Raw genomic sequence first — 13,078 nt, 5'->3', positions numbered from 1 at the left:
ACTTGAAGTAATTGATCTGAAATCTTTAACGATTCTCTGATGTTTCTGCAATAATTGTAATCTAGCTTTTAGATCACACACGCACGAAGGGACACCATTCAAAATAAAGTGTTCAGAATAGTTAGGGAGCATTCTTTCAATTAAGCACTGAATAAGCTCTTCTTCAGGCCACCCCAAATCTACTAAAACTGCAGCCCTCCATCGATTTTCAAAAAATTCTACTACATCTTCATTTTTGTCTTGGATATGAAATATGAACTTATTAACAATGAGTTCTTTTCCTAACGTTGTTACAAATTTATCCATTATTTTTTGAACAATTGCAGACGAAGATAGATCACTACCTAGGAGTGTCCATATTACGTCACTTATTTTACCTGGTAACTTATGTAAAGCAGAGAGAAGTATTTCTCTTGCTGGAAAAATATCTTTTTCAATTATGCTGTTTATATGCCATATAAAGTCAAACAGATTAAGAGAATTTTCATCCATTACTGAGGGGACATTGTTAATCAAACTTAACAGAGTTTGACTAGCGACATTACTTGTTATTTTCTTAATACAACTACCAGCAAAAATTGGAGAATTATGCCCCCCATTATGTATCTCATCATCCCTAGAATCAGAAAAGTCAATTAAATTCTTGGAAGGACGTTTATTTACCCACTTATGCCTACAAGGCATTCGATCATATGATCTTTTAACCTCAACTTTCACTTCTGGCCGAGACACACCTGGCCGTGACGAACTCATCAACACCTGTTCCTGACCTTCACAATACATCGTGAAAGAAACCGGCTGTATTCCTAATGCACTAGATGGATCTAAATAACCAGTTTGATCTAATGTTTGCAATAGAGAATTTGATTCATTTAAGTTCATCCTTTTTCCCTAAAATTTACTTTGCAAAATGTTACGTACTTCCCACATTGAAGCAAAACCATGCTCTTCTCTGTCACCACCCTAGTATTTTCACATATAATTTAGATTTGGGATTATGTCATTAGCCCTCTACAATTATATATACTAATGGCTGACAATTTGACTACCTTGCTTATTGAACTATTCACCCAACTCAGAGGCCTTTGTGGGAAGTACAAAAATTAAAAGGTAAATTTAACAATTTATTGATGAAATAACTACTAGAAATTGGTCATATGTAACAGCAGTAACGTCAACAATAGAAATCTTCCAATAACAAATTTAGTATAATATACACATGTCCGATTTACATTAATTTAAATTACAAATACAACCAACCCATTTCGTACAAGGTCAAATAGAGGCACCGGAATTAGATTGTGTTCAATATTCGATATTATTGTTCAGTATATAATATATTAGTCAGCAATTTTGGAGGGGGAAATTGTCAATATAATTGGATACAAAATAAAGAAGACTAGTAAGTATCAGGTAAATCTGAAATGACCATCTGCGTAATGGTAGTATCAAACATCGAATAACTAAATAGTGCACAAATGAAACTAATTAACTAAATGAAATAATATAATTCTTAAATTAAACTTAAATCTATTATAATTATACTACCCGTACACAGATGATAACTTCAGCTAACCGATTCTACGAGTCCAAGGTAGAGCTACGACAGGTAACCCCAACCGCTGGCAGAGTAAGATAAAGAGAGAGAACTCCGCAAGCCACGCGAGAGCCCTCCCTTTCCATAGTCACCTGATTGGTGACGTATTAAGGGAAACAAATAAATATCGAATTGCACACAATCTGTCTTATGTTCCTTTGCGAGCAAGGAATAGCATTACAAATATCTCTTACGATTTTCATGATATACATTTTTAAAGTTTGGATTGCGTAACTTTTGAAACATACTGTAGTATACACAATTGGAAGAAAAAAAAAGCCACGTGGAAAATGAAACAGAATTCTCTCAATGTGCTTACTTTGTTAGTTTCCTTTGAAGAACAATCTATCTGACAGACATAAGATTCTTGCAAGATAAGATATCTTGAAGTTGATTAGGTAAATTTTAGTTTGAAATTCTTATACAATTAACAATTTTTCTTGTACGATAGTATATCCCGTAACATTCCTGACTTGTGTTCGAAGGTCTTTTTAGTCTGAGTATGTGAAATGGAAAATGTAAGCTCCGCACTTTAAATTAAACATTTTAAATATATATGTACTGTTTAATTGAATTAGAATTTTTGCATACGTTGAAATCACACAGACCCTTTATATTGTTCATGCATTTGTGTGTGTATGTGTGCAAGTGGTGAGAGGTGGTAAAATGTAAGGTTGAAATAGATTGATTGATTTAGTTTATTTTACTTCGCGTTTTGTGCCTCTTGGCTAATTTGCGAACATGGGGATGAGTGATGAAATGATGAAATTGATGAATGGACATTCACAAACAACCAAGCCCAAGTGGGATTCAATCCCGGGACCCTTGGAAGGTTGATATAGAGAAAACATTGCTTGTACACTTGAATTTTTGGAAAGTTTACCTTGAAAACTGGGAATTGTACTTGAATTTTATCATGATCCCAGAGTGGTCACCCACATTATACATTCAGGTCCCAAGAGATTAAAATATTAGAAAATTATTTTTTCTTTCCACCTGCATTCCCTGAATGTAAAATCGATGTTTCACAGTACCTATTTTTGAAACCACACTAAAACCTTGTTAATCCGGACTTCGCTTAATCCAGACAGGCAAAAGACAAAAAAAAGCAGAATGCAAGGTTTTAAATGTGGCTAGAAGTCAACAAGAGAACTTTCTAAAGAAAAGGCAGTCAACCACTGATGAAATTCTGTTTCCCGCAGACTTTGTACTGTATTGTATAGTGTATTTAGGCCTATGCCCTTTAAATACACCATAATAAACATGTTTTGTTGCTATAAATGGAGTTTTAATACACTTTCTACTGTTCTTTTAGGTTATTTCAGTTAATCCGGACTTTCGTTAAACCGGGCAACTTATCCTCCCCCATTAGTCTGGATTAACGAGGTTTTACTGTATCTTCAAAAGACAAAAACTTTTAGTTGTTGCAGCCTTGCGAGTACCATCTAACCCATGCTACCATATGAAGTTTGCACACATATTTTCTTAAACAACATTTTATATTTTTATTTTCGTTTTTTCATTGCAGGTTTTCATGAGTAATGCACAAGAGGTGTTCGCAAACCCCAGTTTTGATTCTATAAAACGAGGGACGTTATCTGCACTTCTTGATGTGGATTCTTTGAATGTGAGAAATGAGGCTGAGATATTCACAGCTGTTGTCAAATGGGCTGAACAGGAATGCATTAGAAGAAAATTAGAACCTAATGGAGGAAATCAAAGAAACGTTGTAGGTGATAAGATTGTAAACAAAATTCGGTTTCTTTCAATCTCTCCTCAAGATTTTGCAGCTACTGTTGGAGATTCAGATTTCTTGAAAACCGAAGAAAAGTTAATGTTGTACAATAGTCTATTATGCCCCAAAAAGTTCAGTGTAAATAACATATTTAGTAATGTCACAAAGCCCAGGAGCTGCCTGCACAAAATAGTGGACTGGTCTTCTCGTTATCAACCTCTATCTGGTTCTTATAATATTTGTGATGATTCACTAGAATTCTGTTCAGTGAAGAGCTTGATGCTTCATGGTATTATGATATTTATGAGTAACAGCAGTTCTTGTTCAGGGTATTCTTCAGGGACAGAATCTAAACCACTAAAAGAATCTGAAATTACTCTGTCTTTGAATTGCACATCAACAGGCCACATTGTCTTGAACCAAAGCAAAATCAATGTAAAAGTTGAACCAACAACCAAAGCTTTCCTTCCAAAACCAATTTTACTTGATGCTAATACAAAGTACAGGTTCTATATTGAAGGGCCGTGTTTAGAGAATAAGCAACGTGCCCAGTACTATCGCTCTAGTCTCAAAACACCAGGTTTTGACCCTTTCACTGTGTACTTCAAAGAGAGTTCATGCATCTTTGGTTTCATTTATACTGATGTGATCAGCTAAGATGATCAAATTTTAAAGGTGAGTCCATATAGGAAGGAAATTGCTTAACAAAAATGAGAAAATGAAAGAATATTGTTTAAAGGTGCCCAAATAGTGTAAGAAAATACACTGTTATGGCATTTGAAATGGAAGTTTTAGTGTAGAAACAATAAAACAAACTACATTTAGTATGTGGTAATAATGTGTACAGAAGAACTGATTTGTAAATGCATCAATTTCTAATTTTGTAAGATATGTCAGCCATACTACTACTATACTTCCTAGCCATTCAGTGGAAAAATAAATTGTTCCCAGAGCATTTATTACGTCGGAGGATTTATGACAGTTTAGTCCCCTTCTGATGGCTTTAAATGAATAATGTGCAAAAAAGTTATTTTTTTCATTCATTTTTTTGAGAGAATTTTGTTCGCAACTTTTACATCAATAAATCTGGCCCATCTTTAGTTGCCTACAGAGAGAGTAGACCATGTGATCCTGTTTAAAAGTAACATCAACAAGGGCAAGGGTGTCGAGATGGATATTTGGTGGGGGGGGAAATGGGCAAGAATTGCTCTTAACCACAGGAAATACAGTGGAGCCTTTATTTTATGTTTCCCAGGGGACCAAGCTGAAAAAATAAATGTTGGAAAATATATAACCGTGGAAAATTTATAATGCTTTTCTATGTTTGGACCATCAAGATTGAATGTATAATGCAAAAAATGTTAATTCAATGTTCCACTTTTAGGATAGAATTTTTTTTGTATGGGGATTACGTTGTTGATGTAAAATTGTTTAGTATTAGTAGTCATAATATAGTCAATATTATATACATTGATGTTATTTTAATATTATATGTTGTCCATGTAAAAAATTAACATTGAAGAGTTGAGAAATTCAGACGTTGCACTCTTCGACCCAGTGCTGTATTCTGTAGTTTCATGGAAATATATTAATTAGTATACATTCTATTGAGGTTTCATGGGGAGAGAGAGAGAGAGAATAATCAATCGGCAATGAAAATGTACAAACTCTCAAGTCACACAAATTTCCTCGAAAGTTATGTTTAGCTTATAGCACAAGACAATTATGATAACCTCTCAAATCTAATTTCCCAAACCCATGCCCAAAGGAATCCACAGGAAGAGGCAAACAGGTGCCTCTCCCTGTATTTCAAATTTAACAATCACACACGGATAAAATTGTCACAAATCTGAAGGTTATTTTTTTTAATTAAAGTTACTTTAGATGTTACAATGTCACTTGATTTTTTAATAAATGACAAATAAAAACCCACAGTATTTGTCAAAGTATGTGAATAATTGTACGCAACCAGCTATTTATTGGTTTGAACTATTGAAAAAAGGAAATACCATGTGTTGTACTATTTTTTTATACATATTTTTTACTTTTGGATTGCATACAATACAACTTATGACCCACACTCTCTCTCTATCTCTATTTGAGCTTGAGATGAAGAAAAAGATGGACTTTCTGTTGCACATGTTTTGGGATAAGTAGACACAAAGAAAATAAAATCCCATATGATCATGAAAGAATAAAAAGCAGTTAGGAAGGCTTTAAGAAGCTTAGAATGCAATTAAAAACCTACGGAATTGTAAAAATAAATACAAATAATTAATGAATAATTAATAATAATCAAGAAAGTGTGGGGCGTTACCCCCACACCCCCTATACGCCTTCATGGCATGGTGCTATGCACAGGGGAGCACTTTAACTTTATGTAATAATAATAGTTTTCAATAATTAATTCACAACAATAGTAATATTGATTACATTATGACCACTATTACTACTATCAAATCAATTTTATGTCATCAATGTGGTTCCCTTACATGTTCTAAAAGCAAAAATAACAGTCCTTATTTTCTCTGGTCAAAAGATATTCGTGCCCCTCCCTCAAAAACTTGGTCATCCAAAAACTTGGTCAATGCCCTTACCCGAACCTATTATTTTGTATGTAGAAATATAAATTTGCTTCATATTTTTGAACTACAATCAAGATCCACTGTTACCCCCTTCCTTTATACGGTTACTAATCAACTTATTTAAACGGGCGTTGTCCACTTAGAAGTAGATGAGAGGATTACTTGGAGTAGGATAAGGTATTGAGAAGCCATGGGATAATCGATGTGTGTCCTCCCGAGTTGTTCGCCGTTGTTCCGCTTCCCTCCTTGGAATAGGTGGCTCCCTCCTTCTTTGGGTCTGCTGCCCTCTGGTGGTGGTGGTTGGTTGGCTGGTAACGGAATCTGTACTCCCCTGGTGTAGGCCTCTCTGGTTCCTCCCCTCTGGGAAATGGACTGCTCTCTCCTCATCTGGAATACTGCTTCCCTCTGATGGTAAGGTGGTCTGTCCCGGATTCGGCAATCCTTGCTGTGGGCCGCTCTGGTTGCTCCCCTCCTCATAGTGAACATCTCGCTGAAGTCCGACTGCGGGACTCAGGTTCGGTACGGCAAGTGGGATGGAGGTTCTTAAAACAGGAAAACCTTGTTAATACAAAGTTCAAGGGAACAAAAAATGTCAACTTCGAATTAAACGACTTCCGAGTTATCCAAACTTTTCAAGATGGCACCTGTTTTTCAGGTGTAAATAAAGTAGAGTATAAATTACCCCCACAACGGATGTTTTACACTTGGTGGTAGCTCAGAAAATAAGCTTTATGTACTATATAATAATATTGTACGTTTTAAATAAAGTGTAAAAAATGTTATACGAAACGAGAACATGGAGCTTACGCGGACACAAAGATTCCAAGAAGACGGTAACACCATTTATCCTGCGTAGTTATACAACTGGTTATGCGCGTGATGCATGTTGTTGCAAAAAGTCTTTTAAAAAACGGTATTTTCTTTCAATTCTGCGAAGTCGTTGCTCTTCCACGAAATTTTTACAATTTTAGTTCATAAGAAACCCGTCTGTACGGAGACCTACGGAAAGGAAAACAATCTCGTTTATTGCAAGAAGTGAAACTCGGAAGAATCTTGACAGTAGTCACACTGGGGCGAGCAAGAGACTGGAGATAATCGGACAGAATGAATATTGGATTTTTTTGGTGCGTTCACTAGAACATTGTCCGTTATAGGATTAACTTGTAAGAGAAGATTCTCTTGGGAGAGAACACAACCTTTCCTTGGCGCAAAAAAAAAAAAAAAAAAACATCGGGGCTGTAAATTTCGTTCTGGTTCGGCTGTCTAAAACACATCATAAAAATGTCACATTTTCTTTTCTTCAGTTACCTTCATATTCACCACCCTCTCCCTTTGCAGGGATCGTCCTCCCTCTTCCTCAACTTGCATTGTAATCCACCCTGAAAGAGGAAACATGCAACTTGCGATCTGTTTGCACCGAATGTGTATCCTAGGATACATTAAACAGCGCCGCACTCGATAATCACTCTGGTTTGGATCCCACTTTTAAACTGTATATTTAGTCCCGCTTAGCTCATCAGCATAAAGTGAACTCAAAACAAGCTTTACGAAACTTCCATATTTTCAGATTAATCGACAATTTATTGTTGGATTCTGGAGGTCAAACACTCGCTCCGCCAAAACTTTTCCTCTCGTATTCCTACATTAAGCATTGAGGTTGTTATTTATTTTTTATATATAAATATAAGCAGCAGCAGCAGCATGGTTCTGAAGAAAAGCGGTGATTATACGAACTTTATGTGCATCGTGAGGTTGTTTTAACTCTTGTTTTTCTTTCTGGAGATCGAATTTCGTTATCGTCAAATCAAAACGGCTTTGCGAAATTCAGATTCAAATCATTGCCCTTATCGGCAAGCGACAACTTCCCAGATGCTAGACTAAACACTGGCAACAGCTGCAGTGTAAACACAATGAGACCAGCTGGAAGTTACAGCAGCAGGTGGCAGAAGGGAACTCAGTATTTTAAAGATAACACAATTGTCGAAGACAGAAGAACTTTTATCAGCAGTGTGAAAAAGAAAAGTGATCCTTGCATTATGTTTTACCATGCAACAGACAATAATACGGGCAATATTTCCTATCCAGAGAGCTGCATTCAAACAAGAAAGAGGTATCTGAATTCTGCAATTATCGCATTGCCATGCACACCAGTGGCGGATAATGAGCTGTTGTAGGAGAAGGGAGGGGGTCACTTTTCTTTTTCTTATCCTGCGGTTTTTGTTCATTTTGAAGAAGGTATTCAGAACTGGTTGCTTTATTTTAGACGCCAAAGGAAAGGAGCCCATGTACGCACACGAGCAAGAAAATCGTGGCCGAAACAATCAGCAACAGACCCCCCCCCCCCTGCCCCCTGTTTGCTGATAGGAAAAAGGGAGAAATCACTCAGCCAACAGAACACTTTTTTGGCAAATTTTATGACCGGCACAGTTGGGAAACGTATGAAGCGGGAAACGGGAGTTGCAACATATGTAAGATCATAGTCAACTTTTGGGGGATACCTAGATGACAACGCATTAAGCGGGTTGACCATCTTTAGTTGGCCTATGTGTCTTTCATTATCTGTAACAGTTTCCCTTTTTTTATGAAGTTCTACTGGGCACAAAGAACACGCTTTTAATGAAAGTGGTTACCGGAAGTTGTCGGCTACCAGGCCAAAAGTTGCTCGCTCAGAGGAAACTGCTGAATCTCAAGCTCAGAGCTAGACAGATGGGTGAGACTTCCATGCGCCACACGTATTGTTTTGGAACATTCCTGCGATCTTATCTTGCATTTCTCATCTGGCACTGGTGAATATTTCCAAGGTGGCGCATTCAGCGGGGAAAGAACTTGACCTGCCATGCACATTGACAAGAATGTCAATGTCCAGTGGGCATTTCGGGCTGCTTTCCTCAAGTTGTCAGCAGCTCTTAGGACAAGGAAACGTGTCAAGGTCAAGTTAAAATAACGTCCAAACTCTCTCCACATTCGATCTTCTCTTGTAGACTTACACAGGTGTTTACTTCGAATTAAGCGAAACCAGTTTTGCCGAAGGGTCTTGTAAACAATTTCATATTAAAAATTATCCGTATTTCGATTTATCCGTACTGAAATACATTATAAATCCTATCTTATCGGCTGGGGAATGGGAAGAACTTCGGATTAAAGGGTATTTCGTATTAACCAATATTGTATTAATGAGGTTTTCCTGTATCTCGGGGCATTGATTAGAATGTTTAAACCATTATACATATTCTGAATCTCAAGGTAGCTGACTCTCAAAGGTAGGTAATATCACTTCAATATATAATCAGGGTAAAACTTAATAAAAGGTTTATTTTAACCAATAGACATTACATCAATTCTTGATTAAATCGTGGAGGTAGGTGAGGATGGGCAACGGTCCAGGAGTCGGGACTATACACCTTCCCACCAGGTCTGAAGATATCAGACGGTAGCTCGAGAAGTTCTCGAGAAAGTGTTTGACTTCCCGCTGCGGGTTTGCTCGATGCTTCGCACTTCTTCTTCTGGATCATCCTGGCGGCTCCCATGTTGGTCTAGAAATGTTTCCTTTTCTTCCTGGTATTCCTTCCTAATTTTCCTTTAGGTATTCCAGTTAGTTAGTCTTCTTTCCTGGCTCTGGGATCCTAATTACTATGGATTTTCTTTGACTTGTGGTGCTGCTATCTGTTGTCACCTCCTGCAACTGTACTGCTCGGCTCCTGTTCCGCCCTCTGGAGTTCAGCTTGGGAAGTTCAGTCTCTTGGACCTTAGTCTTCCACGTGATTTGTTACATATAAGTATGAAAGATTTACATATTAGACATTAATTATTACAAAGATATTACAACATAAAAGAATGTACATGTCATGGATATATATTATCATAAGGGTAAGGGATATATGTCATTATTGGGGGAAGTGAATGCTGCCCCTTCGTCATTATTTCTTCTTATTTTTCAGTGTTACCACTCCAATATATTTCTTCCTTAGGCATGCCCATGTAATAAGTTAACATGGAATCATGTGTCATATCACATGACCTTTAGTTAGTTTTCAAGTTGGTCTACTTTTTTTCAAGTTAGAGAACAATTAAATTTATTCTGTGTAAACAATATAAATTGAACTTAATGCATGCAAATATTTTAATACATAATCAAACATGTTCTTTCGAAGATGGTGTACTTTATGTGCAATGCTTGTCCAAATTTATTTCATGGAAATCCAAAAATGTAGCTTGATGCTGCAATAATGCAATTTTTAAAAAAATTGTGATATGTATCAAAGAGTGGAGAAATAAAATTTAAATGCTGCAATACAAATGTAATTATATTTTTTGTCTTTTAGAAAAGCATATAAACATTCACTTATGTCAGTTGCAATATACCAACTACTTGAAACTCCGATAAATCATTTTGGGACATGGTGTAGTATTGAGAATAAGATATCAGTTTGGGTGGAGTAAAATGTTGAGCTTGGAGGTTTTTATGATATTTATGACATAAGTTCTTAATGTGTGTTAACATACTACATTGCCAAGAAAGCTGAGTACAAGCATTTCTTGAGGAATGCACAAATACTTAGTGATTTAATATAATATTATATTCCATTATTACAAATAAAACACTCTGATCTCAGTGGAAACAACACTGAACCGGAGTTGCGAACCATTTTACACTACAGATCAAGGAAAAGACACACTTTGCAGAATTGTCCGGTATTGTGCAAGATATCTTTTACTGAAATTTCACCTAAAATGGTGAAAAAAATGCCTCTTTTCATTCAAATGTGATGGTAATTCTTTCCAGGTGGAGAAGAACCTGTTCAGTATTTTAAACTGCACATAAATTTCCCTATTTTTAATTTCAGAACGAAGAATTGTCAGTATTTTTCAACATTCGTATTTCTACTTACAATTTTTGTTTAAATGTGTATTGTATTAATGCATTATTTCTTACGGTTGTTACAAGCGTAAAAACACAGTTTTTTATTTTGACATTTCAAAAGAACACACTCTCCCTTCATCAGACATTAATTTTTAGTTTGATAAAAACTGTGTTCTCAAACGTCACAACAAAAAACTGTGTTTTTATGCTTGTAACAACTGTAAGAAATAATTCATTAATACAATACACATTTAAACAAAAATGAACAAAATTTTCACAAAGGCATTTTCATTTAAAAAGAAGAACTGTTGCAAAGTTGGCTACTACATGTTGGCTCCGAAGTACTATGTCGCCAAATTTACAAATTCAGAACTTTGAATTTTTTCAGGCGTGCAAATAAGGTGTTGCAAAGGGTACCATATTTAGAGTCCAGTGCAGATATTTCTGCCGTGCGATGCGCGAAACAACTAAAGAAGCAGTGTTGCTAATGGAGCAGATAGAAAAATCGCTTCAGTGTGCCGATGCACAGCTGTTACGTACAACAATAAAATTAGAGAATTCAGGTCTATCTAACGTTGAGTTTTAAACGTCATGCATTATACCAGGACTAGGATTCATATGTACTAACAAGTGGCTTTGTATGTAGCTACATACATATGGACTAAAAATTCGCAAAATAAGAAAAAATGTTTTTTGTGGACCCATGGACATAGGTCTAAGGAAGAGATTAGTGAAATGTTTTGTGTGGAGTGTAGCACTATATGGTGCAGAAACCTGGACGTTGAGAAGAAATGAAGAGAAACGACTCGAAGCTTTTGAAATGTGGACATGGCGAAAAATGGAGCGTGTAAAATGGACAGACAAGGTAAGAAACGAAGCCGTACTGAAAAGAGTTGGTGAAAAAAGATCTATACTGGAGACCATCAAGAAGAGGAAAAGAAACTGGTTAGGACACTGTCTAAGAAGAAACTGCCTGCTAAGAGATGCCTTGGAGGGAATGGTTGAAGGAAGAAAAGTCCGGGGAAGAAAGAGATATCAGCTTATGGATGATATTAAATTAACTGGGTCGTATGCTATTACGAAGCGTAAGGCAGAGAACAGGGAAAGCTGGAGATTGCAGTGACAAACCTGCCAATTAGGCAGAAAACAATGAATGAATGAACATAAGTAAAATTACCAAAAATGCTGCAAAGAAGACTTGTTCATATGATTCCTTATTTGAGTGATTTCAAACATAATAAAAAAAATATATATATTATTTTTCATTGCATTAATGCACTGGTGGCGTTTTAACTTTTCACTCCCAAAACCCGTATACACTGGTATGGAACTGCAACGGCAGATAATAACATGCCAACGTGTTAAACCGCTACAATTGCACCATAACACTCCTCCTCAAGCAGTATTATTATTTTCTCTCTGAGATCAGCGAAAGTCGGTTGCCTTTATTGTACATTTACAAAGGATGCCAGCTTCCACAACAATAACAAGTACATATACTGCCACTAGACAATAAGCTGCGTGGCTTTTTCTTTTGTTATGAACCAGGGCCGGTGCTAGTCATTTTGCCTCCCTGGTAGGTGGCGGTAGATGCCGCTCTATTTCGCCCCCCCCCCCCCCCCCCGGTCAGCAACGGAAAATTGAAAATCAATATATTCCTAACTAAAACATCAAAATATAAAATAAATAATGAGACTTCTTATGCTATTTCAATACTATTCAGCGCAAAAGAATATCTCGCTCGATGACAGTTTTCAATAGGCTTATTTTTTTCTTCTCTTCAAATTTTGCCGCTCTGGGCGATGGCACGGTTCGCCCTCCCCTTCCGCCGGCCCTGCTATGAACTTGGTCACCCATCAAAGCATGGCAATTTTAACACAGAAAACAATATGTATCACATTAAGCAGCAAAAATGACAGCCTCCTCTATGCAATTTCTACAAGAACACGTGCCGGAGCCAGAGTTGAAATGATGTTGGAGCCACATAATTTATTTATTTTGAATAATTCCAAAATTATGAAATATGAACAATTTGTGAATTAAACCTGTTGAAATATGTAAAATTAAGTATATTTTCCTTAAATATGTAAAAGTAAGTATTTATTAAAGTTAGAAATAAGGAAAAATATTGACAATAAAATGTACCTTAAATCACTACAAACATTACTATTCGCACAGATATCGCACCCGAAGCCCTCTTCCAGAGTCATCCGACCAAGAAAGCGATGTGGTGTGGGTGCTGTGCAAATAAGTCTTGTCTATGTATATTATTGGTCGGTCTTGTCGTCTGTAGTGCATTA

The 13,078-nt window shown here is 36.4% G+C and overlaps 1 protein-coding gene across 6 annotated transcripts in view; it reads left to right on the top strand.

Annotated features, from left to right (window-relative positions):
* Window positions 1-4,800, top strand: part of LOC145980013 (BTB/POZ domain-containing protein 2-like) — a 39,215-nt gene extending 34,415 nt beyond the window's left edge. For all 6 annotated transcript variants that reach the window (XM_083112975.1, XM_083112976.1, XM_083112973.1 and 3 more), the window contains one exon: window positions 3,126-4,800. In XM_083112975.1, the coding sequence (XP_082969101.1) occupies window positions 3,126-3,989 (864 nt within the window). In that variant the 3' untranslated portion in view covers window positions 3,990-4,800. The remainder of the gene's footprint in view (window positions 1-3,125) is intronic.
* Window positions 4,801-13,078: the final 8,278 nt, after the last annotated feature.

Source organism: Lepisma saccharinum, chromosome 27 (genome assembly GCF_977018435.1).
Source record: "Lepisma saccharinum chromosome 27, izLepSacc3.1, whole genome shotgun sequence".
NCBI lineage: Eukaryota > Metazoa > Arthropoda > Insecta > Zygentoma > Lepismatidae > Lepisma > Lepisma saccharinum.
The sequence above is the reverse complement of the archived record's forward strand: the minus strand, read 5'-3'. Positions and strand labels throughout refer to the sequence as shown.